Raw genomic sequence first — 22685 nt, forward strand, 5'->3', positions numbered from 1 at the left:
CACCATTTAGTAAGGGTACTCGCCTCCTCCCTGTAGGCAATCTCATCATTGTCAGTGATCAGGCCTATCACCCTTGTTTTGTCAGGAAATTTGACAAGTTGTTGGAGCTGTGTTTGGCTGCACAGTCACACAGGGAGTACAGGAGTGGGCTAACAACGCAAGCCTGAGGAGCACCTGTGGTGAGGGTCAGTGGGGATGAAGTTTCGTTGCCCATTCTGACCACCTGACTTCTGCCTGTCAGGAAGTCCAGGATACAGCTGCGCAGAGATCTGTTTAGTCCCAGAGTCAGGAGCTTCGCAAACAGTGTGGCAGGCACGATGGTATTAAATGCGGAGCTGTAGTCCATAAACGGCATTCTCACATAAGTGTTCTTCTTTTCCAGGTGGGAGAGAGCAGTGTGGAGGGTGAAGGCAATAGCATCGTCTGTGGAATGGTTGCTGAGATATGCAAGTTGTAGCGGATCCAGTGAGGCAGGCAGGACAGACCAGATGTAGTCTCTGATGAGTTTCTCCAAACACTTGCTGAAGATGGGTGTTAGAGCAACGGGCCTCAAGTCATTCAACTGTGTTATTTAATTTTTCTTTGGTATGGGCACAATGCTGGATTTTTTTAATCGTGAGGGAACCTCAGACTGAGAAAGGGAGTGGTTGAAAATGTCTGTGTCAACCCCGGTTAGTTGGAATAAGCATGCTCGGAGCACACGTCCTGGGATGCCATCGGGACGCTCAGCCTTGCGTATATTTACCCGTCGAAAGGATCGGTTACATCCGCGACAGAAATGGAGAGTGCACTCACCTCTTCTGCAACAGCCACTGGAGCAATCTCTGTTTGGGTGGTGTTGTGAGCCTCGAAGCGATCATAAAACTTATTAAGCTCATACGTGGTTTCCTACTCACTTATATTCCCATACAGTTCCTTCAGTGCCTGGTCTGTGTTGGCTTGAGGGGGAATGTAAACAGCTGTGATTATGATCGCTGTGGATTCCCTCTGTAGCCAGAATGGTCGACACAGAAGCATATGAAATTCCAGATGAGGGGAGCAGAAGGATTTAATAGATTGTAGGTTCCTTTCATCACACCACGAATTGTTGATAAAGAAACAAAAGCCCCCACCTCTGCTTTTTCCAGTGAGCTCTTTCATTCTGTCCGAGCGGTGCACGGAGAACCCCGTAAGCTCAATGGCTGAGTCTGGAACCATTGCAGACATCCAGGTTTCTGTGCGGCAAATAATGCAGCAGTCCCTTGTTTCTCATTGGTATGAGATGCGCGCCCCCAGTTCACATAGTTTGTTGTCCAGTGACTGAACGTTAGCCAGTAAAATGGTTGGGAGAGGATGTCGGAGGGGACGGCATCTGAGTCTGACAAGGACGCCGGCTCTTTTCCCCCTTTTCACAAACAAATAAAACATACAATAAACTGATTTTTCTCAGAGCTCGCAACACGGCTGCCATTCTCGGCAGCATCTTGTTTATGCAACATTGTGCAACATAACAAACTTAAGGTTGAAAAATAAGATCACAGGGAATGGGATCTTATTCAATTTAATAAAATAGGGCTGGGCCTTCTTCCCAAAAAACAAAGCAAGATCTTCATAACAAAGAATCTCGAACCACCATCTGAATTGCACATAGCACTGGAGCTACAGAGGTTTAAAGTTATGTAGCACAGGCCAAACAGTTGTACAGGTTGCACAAGAACAAAACGTCTGTTATCATCTTTAAAAAAAAAAAAAATGCACAGATCATCACATAAATAGACTGGTTAACAACAAAGGAAATTAAAATTATATACAAATGGATCAATAAGGGACATATCATTTTTAGTTGACCCATTTCTAATTGTTCTGTGTTGTCCATTTTTTACCATACAATAGCAATATATTTATCCACATAAAATTCTGTAGTAGCCTATACTATAGAATTTACTAGGCCTAGAGTAAACTGCAGTATTATTCCTAGATAATATAGTGTGTTTGAACCTTACTATAGTAAAATTAAAGTATACTACTATTACTATAGTTGATCAATTTACAACAAGAATACCACAATTTTCTATATCAATACTTTACTGCCCTACAAAGGCAAAGTGCAGTAACTACACATTTGGTCAAAATTAATATAAGGTTTGAAATGGGCTTCGTAACATCTCCTGGTTCAATTTTCTCCCGTTTCAAAGAAACAAGAGTGTCAAAATTGCAGTAACTGGCTGCAATGACTGGCTGGTGTGAAAACTTCATAGGCTTTTTCTCAGTTTCAGAGTTTGTGTAGTTTCTATACTTTGCCTTTGTAGGGCAGTATAGAACACTACAGTATTTTTCATTTGAGCGTTTAGGATAACCTGTGTTTTATTTTGAAAGGTCTTCATGAAGACACTTCCACAATAGACACTTGAGTTTAGTGTGTGTAATTCAGTGATGATAGTTTTTCTCAAACAGTGATAACAGTTAAATGCACCTGAAATAAACTTTCAGGGCAACTCTGGACATGATTGTAGTAGAGTAGGCGGGGGGAGATCGAGGTTCGAGTCCGGTGAGTAATTGTGAATGAGCGCCAGCTGTGCGCACACCGGGCTCGAATCACGTAGGAGAAAGGGAGCATTTAAAAGGAATGAGCGACCGGACCATTGAGGAGAGAGGACCGGGCCAGAACTTGTGTTATGGTTGTATTTGTATTTATGTTTATGTTTTGTTCGCCGGCGGTCGTCCGTGAGGGGCCACCGGCTGTTATATTACTTTATTAAATGTTTAAAATGTCTTCCGGTTCCCGACTCCTTCCTTCCCTTTTATGGAGAATTATTACATTGGTGCCGAAACCCGGGAGGAAGGAGAGACATGCTGTCGGAGATTCCTCGCTGCCGACTGGCCTCGCGGTGCCGGAGGCAGTGCGGACGAAGGGCGTCCAGTGGCCAGTGCCTGCCCGAAGCGGTGGCTCTGGGGAAACGGAAGTGCACAGTGCCGCCACCGTCAAAGCTTCGGTGGAACGGCGACCTTTGCTGCCGCGCCCCTGGGTCGAGGTGTGGTGGCTTTCGTCCAAGCGGGAGCGTGGGAGTTGCCGCCGTCCGCCAGAGGCCGGAGCCTGCGTCCGTCCGCCCGAGGGGGAGGAAAAGGGGACTGGGAACCCGCCCCGACTCCCAGATAAAGGAGAAGCCACCGCCGGCCGTCAGGGGGCGGACGGTCGAGCCGTCCACTGAAGCCCCAGTGCCACCGCAAGGCACTGCGAAAGAGTACTCCGGCTGGTTGAGGAACGAGCGGCAGCATGTCAGGGAACCGGACTATCATTTTTTTTTTTCCTCTCTCCCCTCTCTCTTTCCGGTCGCTCCGAGGGCTCCCGTCTCCGTTGTCTCGTCTCGTCACTGCATACCGCGAGGCCACTCGGCAGCGAGGAATCTCCGACAGCATGCCCCCCGAGGGAGAGGGAGGGAGCTTGCACAGTCGCGGGGTACCCCCTGGCCTGTGAGGGGTGATGGGGGTATGTAGTAGAGTAGGCGGGGAGAGACCGTGGTTCGAGTCCGGTGAGTAATTGTGAATGAGCGCCAGCTGTGGGCACACCGGGCTCGAATCACGTAGGAGAAAGGGAGCATTTAAAAGGAACGAGCGACCTGACCATTGAGGAGAGAGGACCGGGCCTGACCGTGTGTTATGGTTGTATTTGTATTTATGTTTAAGTTCTGTTATATTACTTTATTAAATGTTTAAAATGTCTTCCGGTTCCCGACTCCTTCCCTTTTATGGAGAATTATTACAATGATGTTCATGTGTTTATGTCTATAAAGTGATGATTATACAGTGAGACACATACAAATCCATGAGCAGTTAAAGCACATGTGTCACAATCAGAACCACCAGAAGACAGATTTAAAGGATTCAGGATTCCATATCCGCACCACGGAAATCATGGGGCTCTAGATATAGGCTATATGAACTCAATGCAGCCGGGAAAAGAGTTTCAATCGCAAAATAGACTAAAACTTAGTGAATTAGCAGGGCGCCTTCGATTAACGTCACACACAAACAAGCCGCTCTGTCCAATCCACTTGCCAAACTGTATCACATGCGTGAGACCTCCAAGCATGGCGAGAGTGATCCGAAAGCATACTGAGCTCTCTGCTCTCGCGGTGCTTGCTTCAATGTCATAAGTTACCCCTATGCGTCTGTGCAGCGCTTAATAATGTCGAATACACCTCTTGTTTCAGAGGACAGACAAGATCTCGATCCTCACGATTCCATTGAAAAGTGGATTGAGGACGCCTTCAAGATCCCACCCCTATTTTAAAACTATATCGAAGAAATCACAGGCTATCAACACAGAAAAGAACGCCCGTTGCCAAACCATCTCCTGTGGCATTTAAGAATAATAGCTACTAGTGAGCAAATGAAGATAAAAAACAGCTTTGATGAGTTGTTAAGGTTAAATGAACTTACAAAACGAACTTCATCATCGTCCTCTGGTTCATCCTTGATGATGATAACCGGCCCTGGAGATGCCCTCCGCCTTCTCTTAGTGGTTTGTTTCGACAGGCCACTCTGAGGGTTCTCCACACGCTTCAAGGGGCAGGACCTTAAAGGGAAAAAATCTCATAAAGAAGAAAATGGACTAATACAGCATCATAAATGGGTCACACTTGGCCAGAAAATTATTTCAGATAAAATTTTCTGATTATTTACCTGGTCTTTGGTTCTGATGACGTAACAGGCACAAGAGAAAACTGTCTTCCTTGTGCTGAAAGTCAATTAAAGTATTGTAAACGTTCAGAAATGCCAGTTTTAACATTACTTCAAAATTTCTATAATAAAAAAAAGTTTATTGCATTGATCCACACAACAAATGAAAAAGGATTAACTGTGCTACTTCTTCTTATAATACATTTTATTATTTTCATCAAGAATTGTAAGTTTTAAACTCATCATAAGATAAAGTAATTTGTATAGTGAAATTTAACATAGGTCAAAACTTCAGGTAAAAACAAAGAATGAAGTGTTAGGTTATATTCATAAAACGTTGTATACCCGCTTGGCCTGGTGGTGTGGATAGTTGACTGGCTGGATAACTGTGCCTCTGAGCAGGCAGAAGCACATTAGGTTCACACCTCCTGTTCAGGTACGATGTTACTGGATTGTTTTGCTGAAAAAGTAAATAACATAGAAAAATGTTTGCATATCAAGGTTATTTTAGTTTAATAAAATTAAACCTTTTTGTTTAATAAAATATTGGCCTAAAAGTATTAGGAAAAAGTAAACTAACCAAAAGTTGAAAAGTTGCCTCAGAAATAAACTGAAATAAATTTAAAGCACTAAAACTAACTAATCTTATATAGCCACACAAAAACATAAACAAATCAATAAAAAGGACAAAAGCATATAACAAAGACTATAAAACTAAATAAGTACACAAACTTACAAAACAATTATTAGTTTATTAATAGTGAAATTCTGTAGTTCTCACAGGGAAAAATTGTTGTCCAAAAATTTCCGTGAACAGTTAACAGTGGAAGTCCATAGTTTTTATTACATAAAACCTGCTAGACATTGTAAAAATTGTCTGTGAAATGTAATAGTTTTTATTAAATAAAACCTGCCAGAAATTGTAAAAATTGTCTGTGAAATTAATCATAAAATATCCTAGTTTTTACGGAAAACGAACCCTACATATTGTAAAAACTGTTAGTCAAATTAATAGTAAAATCCATAGCTTTTAGAGAAGTTTTCTGGCAACAATTTGTTTTTGTAAAAACTCACTATTAAATAACACCACAAACACCATTACCAACATAACTTATCACGACACCATTTTCACTTTATTTCTCATGTATGTCTGCAAAGTTCTTATTGACAATTAACACAAGTGTACAATGCCGGTGCAGAAGAAGTTCCTGTTCGAGTTTCTTCACACTCCATACAGGTTTAAATAAAATACAACCAACAAAACATTCAAAAACAAAATCGAAATGTTAAAACAAATATTTTTAAGATTTAATTATATAAGCAGGACTAAGGGAAAAAAGCTTAAACCTGAAGTGCTTCTTGACCAGTGTTTACATATTGCAAAGTGTGATTCAATGAGACAAATGAGCAATGCACAGTAAAACATATTTCACACACAAAAAAACTGAATGTTGTTTTGGAATGGATATAAGTTGGAATCTCTGTTTTGTTCATTGGCCAATAAGGCACAGCTAAAGATGCCAATTTGGTGAATGGAAAGTTCTCCAAAATAATAACAATTATTTTATCACTTATTCACCCTCATGTCATTCTAAAGCTATGACCCTTGCTCTTCTGCTGAAAAGATATTTTGAAGGATTTGGGACATATTTGACTTCCATTGTATGAACATAAAATCAGACTTTTCTCAAAATATCTTCCACAGAAGAAAGAGACATGGGTAAGTAAATGAAATTATGTTTATTTATTTAATGCATTAGCATAATTTGAAAGAAAAACACATTGTGTACTTTCAACTCTTATTTTTCAAACTCTTATATAAATTTCAAGCCGATAATTAGCATTACATATGGATGCTTGAACCAATTTAACAGTATTCTCAGAGAAGTGGGAATATCAGTTACCCACACTTACCTGATGGAGCACATGCGGAGAGGAAAGCATACCTCCGCCGGAGTAGGCTGTGTTGTGCGGATAACGACCAGTTCTTGGCACACCCTCTAGTGGTTTAGGGGGGTAAATGGGGTTGTTCATCATGCCCCTCATGGTCTAAAAGCAAAAAAGAATTACACAATTGTTTCTTTATAGAAAACACCCATTTTTATACTATGTCCAAATGTGAATCTCTAATTGAATCACGCTGCACCTCGGTTAAGTTAATTCATCATAAAATATTTGGAAACACTTCCTGTAATACTGAACCACCTTCACCTGCGGAGGCATGATGGAGCTCTGGAGAACAGGCAGGGGGCTCCTCGCGTTATACCTCCGCCCGTGTTGAGGCATACCGGGTAAGGTCTGAGATGGTGACCCCCCCTGCATGGGTCTATTCGGGGTCGGCCCGGGTAAGCGCATGCCGTGGTACCACGGCCACTGATTGGGTGCTTGGTGGCGCGTGGTGTGCTGCGTGAGTTTCTCCACCTGCATCTGAAGCTGGGCCAGCGTGCTCTGCCTCTGCTGCTGAGGATGCGAGCTCGGGAACCCCGTATGAAGACCCTCTGGTCTGGGGCCTGGATTCATCGGCTGGAAAGACATCTGCTGTGGACCGTTTGGATGTGGACTGCTCGGATGACGGGCCGGAGATTTCTCCACAACTAGGGAACCTGAGACAGGAAAAATGTCAAAGTCAAACCAAACCATAAATTATTAAAGAGCCGATTCTGAAATGTCTTACCAAGATCCACATTCGAAGCCCAAAAAGAAGATCGGCACTGGAAGCGAACCGAGCTCTGAGGAACATACGTGATGTTGCACTTTGCCCGCATTAGGTACTGGATTTGACATGTGATCTGATTGAAAAGAGGAAGGTGAGAGACCCATCAGCACACCATTTAAATTTTTATAATTTCAGGTTGCTCAATGTGGCACAGGGTGTCTCCAACATGACGTTCAACATGCTTTAAGACCTCCCGGCTTCTTCAAAACACAAATAAAGATATTTTAGGTGACATCCTAGTGATTTCCAGGCCTAATCATAGACATCATGGTTAAACTGTCCAAAGTGACTACACATTTGGTCAAAATTAAAATAAGGTTTAAAATGGGCTTTGTAACGTCGGTTCTGTCTTTTGACCAGTCTCCTGGTTCAATTTTGTCCCGTTTCACAGAAACAAGAGTGTCAAAATTGCAGTAACTGGCTGCAATGACTGGATGGTGTGAAAACTTTGAAGGCATTTCTCAGTTTTAGTGATTGTGTAGTTACTGCACTTTGCCTTTGTAGGGCGGTATAGTTGTTGTCAAGGTCCAGAAAAGTACTAAAGACATCATTTAATTGGTTCATCCGCTCATAGTCCCTCAATTGTTTTTATATATTCTACTCTCTCTTGTCAGTCTATGGTGTGCGACCACGAGAGCACTTCGACGCATCTGCATTTGGTTGGTCAAAAAAGTGAAAACTCTATCGAAATATCGAAATCGTCAAAGATTTTGCAAAGACCAGCTTATATACATCGTGCGTCTGCTTGTAAACACAGAGTTCGGCTTGATGATATGATCCACCATGATATCTATGAGGAGGCCTGGAAATCTCTTGAATGTCACCTAAAATATCTTTATTTGTGTTCAGAAGATGCCGGGAGGGCTTAAAACATTAAAAATTTTGAGATAGTGTTTGTAGCCAATCAGAACACATCACAATTTTAACAAACAGCTATGTGGAGCAAGAATTAGAACACTGCTTCACCTGTCTTCACCACCTGATGCCCAAGGAGCACTTACCAGTCGCTTGCAGTACAGGAGAGCTGTGCCACTGTTACTGGCTGTGGCCCATTTTGTGAAGTTGATCACATGATCCAGATGTGTGGAGAGTGACATCACATCCTGCTGTTGCTTTTTAAGCAGCGTCTCGTGGTCTTTCGTGATAGCCTACAAAATAGTTTGTAACATTACAGTGTGCATAACAAAATATATGATGTCGAAGATGATAAAACAATAAACGGTACCTCAAGTTGATTCATTAATATCTTCCCTTTCCTGTTGATCTCCATTATGAGATTGCTAATGGATTTTTTTATTTCAGTAGCCACAGCATTGCGGTTTTCATCCACTTGCACAAGACTGAAAATAACAGACAGAAATATAATATGGGTATTGGCTTTAAATAACAAAAGAATAATGCGTATATATAACCGCATAATAATATTACAATATTCCTGAATCTTAACATTATTGCAATTTTATAGTATTTATAATATTCTTATAGTATAGATGGTATGCATTGACATCACTTTCCCACGTGATCATGTCGGGACACGCTCCCCTGGGTGGCAAAACACACATCAAAATGGCTGAGGAGAATAGGAGAAACAAAGAAACCATGACTAAAACACACAATTATTTGCTGAAATTACAATCAGCTGGACTCGACAGTGATCCCAATGACTTCTCTACAGCATACAAAGGAATCAGGTATTCCTGGGCACTGAAGTGTTTTGCCACCCAGGAGGTATTTTGCCAGCCGGCTTCGGCTTGCTCAAATGGTAAAGTGAGAGACGTCCATACTATTTATAGTATGTAAAGTAACTTTATATTATTTCTATTCATTATTATAGTTTTAAGAAATATTTTATTTTAAGCTTTAATTAGAGTTCATTTCCATACCTACCACCATTGAAAAATCCCTTTTTTAAACAGTCTTGCACCCCTACTTAAGATATTTACCCATTGTTAATAGTATTAGTCACGTCTTCAATCACTTTCTTCTTTTCTTGAAGCTGGCAAGTCATACTTTCCAAGTGTTCCTTATGGTTTTTATATGCATCTTCTAGAAACTGGTAACTGAAATGTAAAACCGTCTGTTAGATACATTTACATGATATTTAATAATTCTATGTAGAACATCAGCAGACATCAACATTATGTTAACATAAATTAACGCAATACACGTTGCCTGTGTCATCTATTAACATCATTAAAAACGGGATAAATGTCGGCCATACTTATGGTCTTTGTGTTTGAGGAGCTGGCAGTCTCTGCATGTGAGGCGATCACAGGTTTCACAGAAGAGCTTTAAAGGCTCCTGCTTATGTACATCGCAAAATACTGGCTTCTGTGTGGAAGCGCCCATTGCCTCTGTGAACAAAAATGAACTAATAAGTATCAAAATTACATATAAATCTATTTTATATAAATGAATATAATGATTTACAAATGTTTACCTGAAGACATTTCTGTAATTTGTCGGACTGTGTGGTCTCTGGTGAACTTCACACGCTGATGAGCATCGATGCAAGTGACACACAGAAACTCCACACACTCCACGCAGAAACCGCTCGCCTCTGTGTTATCATCGCAACTCATGCACAGCTGAAAGCAGAAGATGTTACATCAACCGACAGATTTTTTAAGAGACATCATGAAAGTATGGCTATTTTACAAACTTAGACATATATTTCCATAAGTGTAACTTAGGTTTTTTCTATTAACAAATGAAGAGAAATGAAAATTCTCAATGTCATTCCAAACCTGTTACTTTCTACTCCAGAACACAAAAGATGTTTAGAAGAACATTGGTAACCAAAGAACACTGGACTCCATTGACTTCCAATTTACAGACACAAAACCACTGAGGTATTTCTCAAAATATCTTTTGATGTCAAGTACAGGTTTTGAACAAGATGAGTGTGAATAAATGATGACAAAATGTTAACTGTTTTCATTAAATTTAACAAAACGTTTAGTACAAAGTAATATGTTATAACCAAAATGTATTTATGCCTTATTTTTTTTATTTGTCTTGGCTTTATTTGTTGGGCATTTGAAATTGAATAAAACAATAACCAACGTACAGTTTAGTGTTTGTTGTTCTGTGCAACTAGTAATAAAAAAACACTGAAATGTCTCGATTTAACCAGCTTTTCATTTCCAACTTGGGCTGGACAATAATTCAAATTAATTAATTTCGATTACAGTGATATGATTTTTGAACACATATTTCAAAAAACATCACACGACTCCGGGTCTGAGCCCTTGCAATGTAAATTTTGAGGACATAATGACAAATTTCATCCATTTTTTATAGCTCAGATAATAAAGCATAAGACACTGAAATTTATTTAAATGGTTATTTCTGTCAACAGAACAAATCTTGTTTAAAGTTTTGAAAAAAAAAATGGAAATAAAGTCATGCATAAACTTCAGTGGGCGTAAATAATTGAGATTACTAATTTATGATTACTGATGAATATGTCAAAACTGGCTTTTTAAGACAAAAGTGTCAAGTAATGGGAGGCCGGTGCCCCCGTAGAACTTTGAAGATGCTTTAAAGCACATTTTGAAGTTATGGAATTTTGAAGCACCCTTAGAGAAGTTATTCTGTCTTTTATTGGTAACATGATTCTATTATTTGCTACTTACACAAATTAAGGGCACAGTCCTACAAAAGTTTACACGCCCCTTGCAGAATCTGGAAAAAGCTTAAACTTTTGTAAAAATAAGAGGATTTTTTAAAATGAAGGTTTATTTTTTATTCAGTCCTGCCCAACTGTATACAAAAAGATTCTTATCATATGTAGCTTTGCACACTGCTGGCATCTAAAATGATTTTGATCAGCATTTTATTGTTCATATCAGAGAGCTCTCTCAACTTATATCTTACATTTTGCTTTTTGTAATATTGTTCATATCATTATAGGAATTATATCGTATCGTCCGAAATGAAGAAATATATTTCAATAACAATTTTGGCTATATCGTGCAGCCCTATTTCCGACCCTTTTAGACATTGATGCATAAAACAAACATGCACCTGACTGCTTTTCTCCATTGTGCTGCTCGGCACTTCCATGGAATCCTTGACGAAAAAGTTATCCAAGACCTCGACTTCCATACACTCCTGCTGACAAACTGGACAGCGGATCATGTTCACTGATGTACACAAGAAAAAAAGAACAACATTTGTGCATAAAACGAAAACAACACATGCAACTTGTCTCAGCTTATTTAAAAATAAAGATAATAAGTTTTTCAATTAGAATGTTAAGCAATGTAAAATACAAATATTTAGTTATCTCTCTGCCTATGAGTGTCAAACAAATCTGGGGCAAGTGTCAAACCACACAGAAAAAAATACCTAATACATGATGTTAGGTATATTGTTGTCAGCATTAGCATTTAAAGGGACCCTGAAAATTCTTCCAGGAATTATTCACCCACAAGTCGTTCGTCAACCCTTGGACCACCGTTTATCTTCAAAACGCAAATTACATTTACATTTAGTCATTTGACAGACGCTTTTATCCAAAGCAATTTACAGTGCACTTATTACAGGGACAATCCCCCTGGCGCAGCATGGAGTAAATAAAGTGTCTTGCTCAAGGACACACTGGTGGTGGCTGCTGGGATCGAACCAGCAACCTCCTTCATATACTGCAATGCAACCTAACTTCAAAGCGCTGAAAGACATTGTTGAAACAGTCCATGTCACTCCAGTGGTTCGGCTTCAATTATATAAAGCAACGAGGATACGTTTTGTGTGCAAACGAAAAAAAATACCCACTATTTTCAACAATTTCCTGCCTACCGTGCAAGTTTCCCACGAGCAATCACGAGAGAATCCAGGCTCAACACTACGTGACGCGTCCGCATGATGCATATCAGTTTATATGAGTTTAGTTCACAGACAGGCACCGGACTCACTGACATAGTTTATAAAGGCTAAAAAAAAAACTAACCATTCTAAAGGCTTATTAACCGTGTTTTCTGTCTTTTTCTGTAGGATTTATTGGTCTTCTGTTGGTTCCCATCCCCCAGATAACATCCACAAATAAGATTTTTTAAATTGTCATTAAAACAAATACTATTCTTATTAATCCATTGACATTTCTGTGATGGTTTCTATTATATATTTTATGTTTCAGCCACTCTCTGCTTAGGAGCAGATAATCATAAGGTGGTCACTATATTTGTATGGTTTGTATCGCTAGTGTCTTACTTTGTTTAGCAGGGTTTGCTGTGCTGACAGTCCTGTTGTGTGCAGGTAAGCATCTCTTGCAGAAGGAATGCAGGCAGGGCATCAACTTGGGTTCTCTGTTGGTAAAACTGAGCTTACACACGGGACACATGTCCATCAGACCCATCATCATCTTCACAGCGCTCCGATCCCCGACATCAGACTCCTGCACCGGCTTGCTCTCAGCTTCATTCTCCACGATGATCACCAGATCTTCCGACTCGACCTTTTCTGCGCTTTCATCCATCCTTCCCTAGCGTCCACTTAATGAAACGGAAAGAAATCCAGATACTATCGAGTATAACATCGTATATAATTCATTTTAACCCGATCCGATGCATAGCGCCTAATTATTTCATAACTCGCACATTAAGATGTTTTCCACCAAAATGCGACCTAAACAGGCAGCCTACATGTACCACGATAAACGGGTTAATGGCGTGTTATTAATTATAATAACGAGATGGTGTTTAATTGTGATATCCATCGGCCGGTTGTTCCAGACATATTTGTTGATGGTGGTCAGAGGCCCAGTTATGACGCGGTACTACGGAAGCTGTGAGAGGACAAACAAAACCAGTTGTGCGTTGGTTTTATTTAAAAGAGCGGGTAAGCTGAAACAAATATAAACTTTTATTAATTTTCCAAGTCATGGGCTGAATCCAAAATCACATACTGTCAACTATATAGTAAGCAAAAAACAGTAGGCGAACGAATAGTATGTCCAAAATCTCGGACTTCACAAAACAGTAGGAGAGAAATTCCCGGCTTGAGGCACTATTTCTCGCGAGATTTGGACGTGTGTATACTAATAGGCTCGTTTGAGAGGCAACTTGCCGAGGAGTAGGCGGCTGCAGTAAGGGGAGGAGTCAAAAAAGTGCATGCAAGCCGGACACTCCCCGAATCTCGTTTTTTTGTGTTACTGTAAACGTGAGGAATTGATAACATCAAATTATTCAAATTATTAAAAGTTGCTTTTAAGGCACAGTGGTCCCAATAACAAATGTTTGTCATTAGCTAGGAATGTCCTTAGAATTTGTCATTTTGTTGAAGTAATGGTCAATTTGTACAGTCCTTCTGGCTTTCAAAGTCATTTTAGACTTTCTAAAAGGCATGTGGAGGTATGTAGCTTACATGGTGTATGAAGCAAGCAACGCATCATGTTAAAATGCTGTACAGTTTAATATAATATAATCATATATGAGCATGTGGCATTTGTTTTGATGGACTGGCTTATTTATTTCATGGAATAATGTTATTGAATAAAAATGTACACCAACATAAAATACAACAAAGTAAAAAAGAAAACAAATAGGACTTAAACAAGTAAAAATTAAAAAGAATCAAATCAAATAAAGCACATGCCATAATTAGGCTGCTTATTGAAAACATTCCTTTATAGTATACGATTATACCTAGGTGTTTTCATTATCACATATTAAAAAATATATATATAAAAACCACTATAAATTGTGAACTTCTTAAAAACCAGCGGACATTCTTAGCCAATGAGCATTAAGCTGTGTCGTAAGGAAGTCGTTTCCCATCATGCTTTTGATCAGCGCAGTAGGTGAAGAGCAACTGCGCCCGACTGAAGAATCCGTTAGCCAGAGTTTTTTGACACACGTCACCTTGACATCAGAGCAAGCCGGACTGTCGCTACCCGATCCGTCCCGGAAACACGATTTGTTCCGCGCATGCGCGAAAGTGCGTCTACTTCCGGTAATTCCCATTTTCACGACAGTGTCGCTACCCGATCCGTCCCGGAAACACGATTTGTTCCGCGCATGCGTGAAAGTGCGTCTACTTCCGGTAATTCCCATTTTCACGACAGTCGACTCGATGCGTTCTAATTGGCGCCACTTCCTGTTATCTTAGATGTTTTACGACAGTCTGTTAGTGGCGATGTTGGAGAGTACAAAAATGGTTGACAGCGCTATGGATTCGTTTGTGTTTTATGAAAGACTTCAGAAATTTCTCTAGTCAGTCCTTCAGAGCGTCGTTAGGTTGACTGAGTGAGTGGGTGGGTGGGGTTTGGGTGGTTGTTTGGAATAACCAAATGTGTAAATAAATGTAATAAATACATAAATAACTTTTTCTGTGTGTTTCTTAAATGCAGACATTTGTTAAAATATTAGAAAAGTAAGGTCAATGCCCTGTTCCTTAATCAGCAATTTAAGTAAATGAATAGATGTTTGATTGTGTGACTGAGAGAGGCTGGGTGGGAGGTTGAGATTTAGTGAATGACTAAAGAAAATAAGGAACAAATGTAAAAATAAATTGGATGAATTCTGAAAATCCTGCTTGTCAAGGGCAACCATGTAAGGATTTCAATAATCTAATTAGGTTATCAATTTGTGCCACATATTAACCTTGACATATTTTGCCAAAAAAAGGTTTTAAGAGAATCACTAATAAACATATTCATTTTAAGTTTTATAGTTTTTCTATAAATAAAGCAGTATTTTTATATATAAAAATCAGTTTCTCACTCCTGACATTTAATATTTTGTCATATTGTATTTTCTTGGAATCAAAAAATATAATAAAAAGAAACATAAAGATTATTAGAGTAAAACTACTTTTCACTCTTTACAGGATTCCTTGTGTATCCCTCCGTACGTTTCACCAAACCATTATCATTTGTAATATGTTTGATGTCTTTTGATGTTAATTGCTCTTTTTTTATATAGAGTTTATTATAAAAAGGCCTGTCGCTACCCGATCCGTCCCGGAAACACGATTTGTTCCGCGCATGCGCGAAACAAATCCTGTCGCTACCCGATCCGTCCCGGAAACACGATTTGTTCCGCGCATGCGCGAAAGTGCGTCTACTTCCGGCCGAAATAATTTACGGCAAACACGATTTGTTCCGCGCATGCGTGAAACTCCGTCTACTTCTGTTCGAAACAATTTACGGCAGTTTTAATTAAAAAGTTGTTTGTCCATACCGGAAATATTTTTTATAATAAACTCTATATAAAAAAAGAGCAATTAACATCAAAAGACATCAAACATATTACAAATGATAATGGTTTGGTGAAACGTACGGAGGGATACACAAGGAATCCTGTAAAGAGTGAAAAGTAGTTTTACTCTAATAATCTTTATGTTTCTTTTTATTATATTTTTTGATTCCAAGAAAATACAATATGACAAAATATTAAATGTCAGGAGTGAGAAACTGATTTTTATATATAAAAATACTGCTTTATTTATAGAAAAACTATAAAACTTAAAATGAATATGTTTATTAGTGATTCTCTTAAAACCTTTTTTTGGCAAAATATGTCAAGGTTAATATGTGGCACAAATTGATAACCTAATTAGATTATTGAAATCCTTACATGGTTGCCCTTGACAAGCAGGATTTTCAGAATTCATCCAATTTATTTTTACATTTGTTCCTTATTTTCTTTAGTCATTCACTAAATCTCAACCTCCCACCCAGCCTCTCTCAGTCACACAATCAAACATCTATTCATTTACTTAAATTGCTGATTAAGGAACAGGGCATTGACCTTACTTTTCTAATATTTTAACAAATGTCTGCATTTAAGAAACACACAGAAAAAGTTATTTATGTATTTATTACATTTATTTACACATTTGGTTATTCCAAACAACCACCCAAACCCCACCCACCCACTCACTCAGTCAACCTAACGACGCTCTGAAGGACTGACTAGAGAAATTTCTGAAGTCTTTCATAAAACACAAACGAATCCATAGCGCTGTCAACCATTTTTGTACTCTCCAACATCGCCACTAACAGACTGTCGTAAAACATCTAAGATAACAGGAAGTGGCGCCAATTAGAACGCATCGAGTCGACTGTCGTGAAAATGGGAATTACCGGAAGTAGACGCACTTTCACGCATGCGCGGAACAAATCGTGTTTCCGGGACGGATCGGGTAGCGACACAGTCGACTCGATGCGTTCTAATTGGCGCCACTTCCTGTTATCTTAGATGTTTTACGACAGTCTGTTAGTGGCGATGTTGGAGAGTACAAAAATGGTTGACAGCGCTATGGATTCGTTTGTGTTTTATGAACGACTTCAGAAATTTCTCTAGTCAGTCCTTCAGAGCGTCGTTAGGTTGACTGAGTGGGTGGGGTTTGGGTGGTTGTTTGGAATAACCAAATGTGTAAATAAATGTAATAAATACATAAATAACTTTTTCTGTGTGTTTCTTAAATGCAGACATTTGTTAAAATATTAGAAAAGTAAGGTCAATGCCCTGTTCCTTAATCAGCAATTTAAGTAAATGAATAGATGTTTGATTGTGTGACTGAGAGAGGCTGGGTGGGAGGTTGAGATTTAGTGAATGACTAAAGAAAATAAGGAACAAATGTAAAAATAAATTGGATGAATTCTGAAAATCCTGCTTGTCAAGGGCAACCATGTAAGGATTTCAATAATCTAATTAGGTTATCAATTTGTGCCACATATTAACCTTGACATATTTTGCCAAAAAAAGGTTTTAAGAGAATCACTAATAAACATATTCATTTTAAGTTTTATAGTTTTTCTATAAATAAAGAAGTATTTTTATATATAAAAATCAGTTTCTCACTCCTGACATATAATATTTTGTCATATTGTATTTTCTTGGAATCAAAAAATATAATAAAAAGAAACATAAAGATTATTAGAGAAAAACTACTTTTCACTCTTTACAGGATTCCTTGTGTTTTTTTTTAAATAATTTTGTTACTTTTTTATTTTATTTTTTAATACTAATGACAGGAGTGTCAGGAGTGAGAATTTTTATTTATTTATAAAAATAAAGCTTGAGACTAGATGGTTAGTCTCATGAGTACGCTCAAATATTGTAAGCAGTACCTTAATGGAATGCAAGACTGGCATTACAGTCTTGATGGGGTCATTCACCTAAAAGTAACAAACAAAAAAAGTTCTAGGTTTGCGAGGACAATAAACTAAAAATAACTTCTAAATCAAGAAGGTACCTAACTACGGAGCCCGGGAGGGGACATGCGCGTTTCACTTAGTTTTGTCGTGGCCATGAGATATTAACTCGTGGGAACGTGATAATATGATGAGACCACGACATATTATCTCGAGGGAACGTGATATTATGTTGTCGCCACGACATCGGCTTGTTGAGGTAACGCCATCCTTATGTTGTGGCCACGCGATGTTAAGTCGTTCCCTCAAGATCCTATAATGTGGGAACGACATCCGTGTCTCGTGCCCACGACTTCTTATGTTGAGGGAACAACATCAGTATCTCGTGGCCACGACTTCGCATTTTGAGGGAACGACATTCTTAAATGTAAACCATGTATGACTGTTACCGCCTCACATACGGCACAGCAGTCATACAATGGATATGACAGATGAAATAACTTTTTTCTTCAATTTAGGAATGTCATATATGGACATAGTGCGGTCTCTGGCATTGGTACATGGGAAGGTTATAAGTGAGAGGACCCTAAAGCGCCTCCTAAAGAGTAATGGGCTGTGCCGTCGAAGATATGCTGACTTAAATGAAATAATCGGATTCATCATTGACCAGCTAAACGGACCCGGACGGCTCCACGGATACCGTTGGATGCATACAAAATGCCTGGAACATGGTATACGTGCGCGAAAAGAGGATGTTCGGATAATTTTAAAAGAGCTTGATCCAGAAAGTTCATTACTGCGTCGTCGACGACGACTTCATCGTCGGCGATATTTTTCTCAAGGACCTAATTATATTTGGCATGTAGATTCATATGATAAACTTAAACCATATGGAATCTGCATTAACGGATGCATAGATGGATTTTCCCGTAGAATTATCTGGCTCAAGGCAGCACACACTAACAGCAACCCCCAAGTCATCGCTGGTTATTTCGTTGAGAGTGTGATGAATTCTATGGGATGTCCACGAGTTATAAGATGTGACCTAGGAACAGAGAATGTGATCATGCGTGACATCCAGATGTTTTTCAGACGAAACAATGATGAACGCGCAGGTCCCCGCAGCTGCATCGTCGGTGTAAGTACAGCAAATCAAAGAATTGAAAGTTTGTGGGGGCAGATGCGCAAAGAAGGAATTGAATACTGGATACAGTTTTTTGGAGAGTTAAAAGACGAGGGACTGTTTGCTGGAGATTTTCTGGATAAGGCATTGTTCTAGCTGTGTTTTCGAAACATTATTCAGGTAAGCCAAATGTTATTTTGCCAACCTTCTGTAGAACCACATTTGCCACCCTCTTTAGGATAATTACAATAAATGACTATATTTAAAACTAATGTATTGTAAGAATCATGACTCTTCCCCTACGCTGCCTTTTGCAGTCTCAGCAGTGAGACTTTAGTGTCATGAACTCTGGTGTGAGACATGGCGTGAGAACCCAAGTGCAGGCAGACGACAAGGCGGATGAAGGGGTTATGTATTTATTTAACAAAGACAAAAAGGCAAAACAAAACCCACTATGGGGAAAACAAGACTGGGTAAACTAAAACAACACAAGAACACGGACTAACTCAACTAAGAAAACAAAGACTTGACACAATAAACTAACACTTACTAAGACACGTTGGAAACAGGAAACAGGAACAACAACTTGGCATAACATTAACAGGAACGAGTACAAGAACATGTACCTCAAACAATGCACGAGCAACGAGACAAAGAAACATGAGGACTCTTTATAGGGAAGGTAATTAACACAAACTAGGAAACAGGAGGGTTGGGCAATGACGCGACTTGAGGAGAGTATGGAAGACCGCAAGGGTCAAAAATATCTCTCCTCACATGAAACAGGGGATTCTGTATGATTCCACCTCTAAACCAAGAAATACCTGACAAGGAGAGGTGGAACCATGACAGAACCCCCGCCTTAAGGAGCAGCACCCTGATGCTCCTCAAAGGCACGAACAAGACAAGGCAGACTGGGACAAAGACAAGACCAAACAAAACATGGAGAACAAGACTAGGGGCAGACAGGCAAGAACAATCAGGGGATTAGGGTGACTCAGTAAAAATAACAGACATGGGAGGGGGGGGCGGGGGCAAACAAGAATACACAGGGGACTGTCCAGAAGGGGTAGGGCTGGGTGGGGAAGTTCCAGCCCTTGGGGACGCACCAGAGCGCGGAGCCCCAGGGGACTTGACATGGGAAGTCCTGGGGGGAACTGTTCTTGTCCCCTGCAGGACTGCTGGGCTGGACGGCGGCTTGAATGCCGGGCTTGACGGCGGCGGCGGCTGGGCAGCCGGGCTTGACGGCGGCGGCGGCTGGGCAGCCGGGCTTGACGGCGGCGGCGGCTTGGCAGACGGGCTTGACGGCGGCGGCGGCTGGGCAGCCGGGCTTGACGGCGGCGGCGGCTGGGCAGCCGGGCTTGACGGCGGCTGGGCAGCCGGGCTTGACGGCGGCTGGGCAGCCGGGCTTGACGGCGGCTGGGCAGCCGGGCTTGACGGCGGCTGGGCAGCCGGGCTTGACGGCGGCTGGGCAGCCGGGCTTGACGGCGGCTGGGCAGCCGGGCTTGAAGGCGGCGGCGGCTGGGCAGCCGGGCTTGACGGCGGCGGCGGCTGGGCAGCCGGGCTTGACGGCGGCGGCGGCTGGGCAGCCGGGCTTGACGGCGGCGGCGGCTGGGCAGCCGGGCTTGACGGCGGCTGGGCAGCCGGGCTTGAAGGCGGCGGCGGCTGGGCAGCCGGGCTTGACGGCGGCGGCGGCTGGGCAGCCGGGCTTGACGGCGGCGGCGGCTGGGCAGCCGGGCTTGACGGCGGCGGCGGCTGGGCAGCCGGGCTTGACGGCGGCGGCGGCTGGGCAGCCGGGCTTGGTTCCGGCTCCTGGACCGGGCTTGATTCCGGCTCCTGGACCGGGCTTGGTTCCGGCCCCTGGGAGGAATCTGCGGCCGGGCTGGACGCTCGGACCGTCACCTCCCCACGGCGCCTCTCCAAAAAAATGTGGGACTCAGGACCACCGGACTCGGGACCACCGGACTCAGGACCACCGGACTCAGGACCACCGGACTCGGAGCTGCCCTCCGTTGTCTCTTCTTCCTCAGCCGAGCCACCCGCCTGGTGGTTGGCTGAAGGAAGGAGGTGAAGGGCTCGACTGGTTCAGGGTTGGAGGCCTCCGAGGAAGACCCCGAAGAAGATCTCCTCCCCCACTTGCCACGGAGACCAGTCGGTGGTGGTGAAGAGACTGCAGAGGATGGGGAGAGGCCCATGACCCCGATTTCTAGGGAATGACCCTCGGGGATGGCGGCCAGCGGAGAAGGAGAGCAGGACTCAACTGAGACCCTGGGCTTCGGCCGATTCATGGCGTACCTGATCAGTTCGGTGAAGCCCAGCGGTCTCAGCATCTGCATCTCCTCCCGCATCAGAGGATGGTTGAGGCCGCCATTGAACAGGACCATCTGTTCCTGCTCATCATGGACCATCTCCCCTGCAGTCTCAAAGAAGCGATCCGCGAAGCCAAGCACGTCGCCGTATCCCTGACGAACAGTACACAGGCGACGTGCCTGACTTGTGCGTCTCGCCTCCATGCCTGCTGGGTTCAATCTTGGCTCGTGCATTCTGTCATGAACTCTGGTGTGAGACATGGCGTGAGAACCCAAGTGCAGGCAGACGACAAGGCGGATGAAGGGGTTATGTATTTATTTAACAAAGACAAAAAGGCAAAACAAAACCCACTATGGGGAAAACAAGACTGGGTAAACTAAAACAACACAAGAACACGGACTAACTCAACTAAGAAAACAAAGACTTGACACAATAAACTAACACTTACTAAGACACGTTGGAAACAGGAAACAGGAAACAGGAAACAGGAAACAGGAAACAGGAAACAGGAACAACAACTTGGCATAACATTAACAGGAACGAGTACAAGAACATGTACCTCAAACAATGCACGAGCAACGAGACAAAGAAACATGAGGACTCTTTATAGGGAAGGTAATTAACACAAACTAGGAAACAGGAGGGTTGGGCAATGACGCGACTTGAGGAGAGTATGGAAGACCGCAAGGGTCAAAAATATCTCTCCTCACATGAAACAGGGGATTCTGTATGATTCCACCTCTAAACCAAGAAATACCTGACAAGGAGAGGTGGAACCATGACATTTAGCCTACAATTACTTCGTTACAGTGGTGGTTTTTAGTAAGGTCTTGAGTAATTGAATGCTATTATTTAAGATTCCTTTTTTATTCGTTTATTGTACTTGCTTTTTTGTATTTTATTATTGCCAATTTTTATATGTTTTAATTTGAATCAAATAATGAATAAAAAGCAGCAAGTGATCCTAAACTTGTAGGCCCGGTTTCATAAACAAGGCTTAGCCTTAACCAGGACTATCCCTTAGTTAATTTAGGCTATAGTCGCTTTTATTAAAATGCCATAGAAAAAAACATTACGATTTGCATCCTGTGACAAAACAATGGCACTAACATATTGTAAGATACATCACGGCAAGTTATTTTTAGTTAGGAAAGCTCAATATTAAATTTAGTCTGGGAGTACTCATAAGCCTTGACTGTGAAAACGGAGCATATATATATTTTACACGGCATAAGAATTTCGTTAAGTCTATTTTTAGTTGATTTATTTTTTCGGAAGAAAACAGAACAGTGCAGTGCACATGGGTCCACATGGATTCGAAAAAATGAAATAGTCAAAACTAAAGGATCTAAGATTAAATTGACTATCGATTAAGCTTATCGATCTATTTTTTCACTCCACTGGTCACAATCAAAAGCCATATTACCATGTGTATCGGCAGGCAATGATATAGGCTATAGTAAATAAATGCGGTTTCCCAGTCGATGCATGTTTCCCGTTCGAAAAAATGCTTTTTTTTACTAAATATTTTTTTTTTTTATATTTTGCAAAAAGTATGTATGCTTCAATAATGCTATTGTTTACCTGCTTTAATATTCGTATACTTTTAATTGCAGGAGGAATTGGATGAGATCGCGTGTGTTTGGAATGCGCACCGGATTCGACCTTCAACGAACTGCAATGTTCCTTGCGGGATCCCAAACATCATGTTCATGGCACCTCAACTATGGGGAACCGAGGACTTTATTGTGCAGCAGGATAGTGATCATCTACAA

The 22685-nt window shown here is 41.2% G+C and overlaps 1 protein-coding gene across 1 annotated transcript in view; it reads right to left on the reverse strand.

The window, feature by feature from the left end:
* Positions 1-13619, reverse strand: part of trim24 (tripartite motif containing 24) — a 32381-nt gene extending 18762 nt beyond the window's left edge. Inside the window, exons 1-13 of the mRNA XM_056747952.1 lie at positions 12590-13619; positions 11405-11523; positions 9816-9963; positions 9597-9729; positions 9319-9435; positions 8601-8715; positions 8377-8523; positions 7334-7448; positions 6871-7262; positions 6574-6708; positions 5005-5119; positions 4663-4717; positions 4420-4555 (exon numbers count right to left, since the gene is read on the reverse strand). Of these exons, the coding sequence (XP_056603930.1) occupies positions 4420-4555; positions 4663-4717; positions 5005-5119; positions 6574-6708; positions 6871-7262; positions 7334-7448; positions 8377-8523; positions 8601-8715; positions 9319-9435; positions 9597-9729; positions 9816-9963; positions 11405-11523; positions 12590-12854 (1992 nt within the window). The 5' untranslated portion in view covers positions 12855-13619. The remainder of the gene's footprint in view (positions 1-4419; positions 4556-4662; positions 4718-5004; positions 5120-6573; positions 6709-6870; positions 7263-7333; positions 7449-8376; positions 8524-8600; positions 8716-9318; positions 9436-9596; positions 9730-9815; positions 9964-11404; positions 11524-12589) is intronic.
* Between the last annotated feature and the right edge of the window lie 9066 nt (positions 13620-22685).

The sequence above is a fragment of the Triplophysa dalaica genome, chromosome 5 (genome assembly GCF_015846415.1).
Source record: "Triplophysa dalaica isolate WHDGS20190420 chromosome 5, ASM1584641v1, whole genome shotgun sequence".
Lineage (NCBI taxonomy): Eukaryota > Metazoa > Chordata > Actinopteri > Cypriniformes > Nemacheilidae > Triplophysa > Triplophysa dalaica.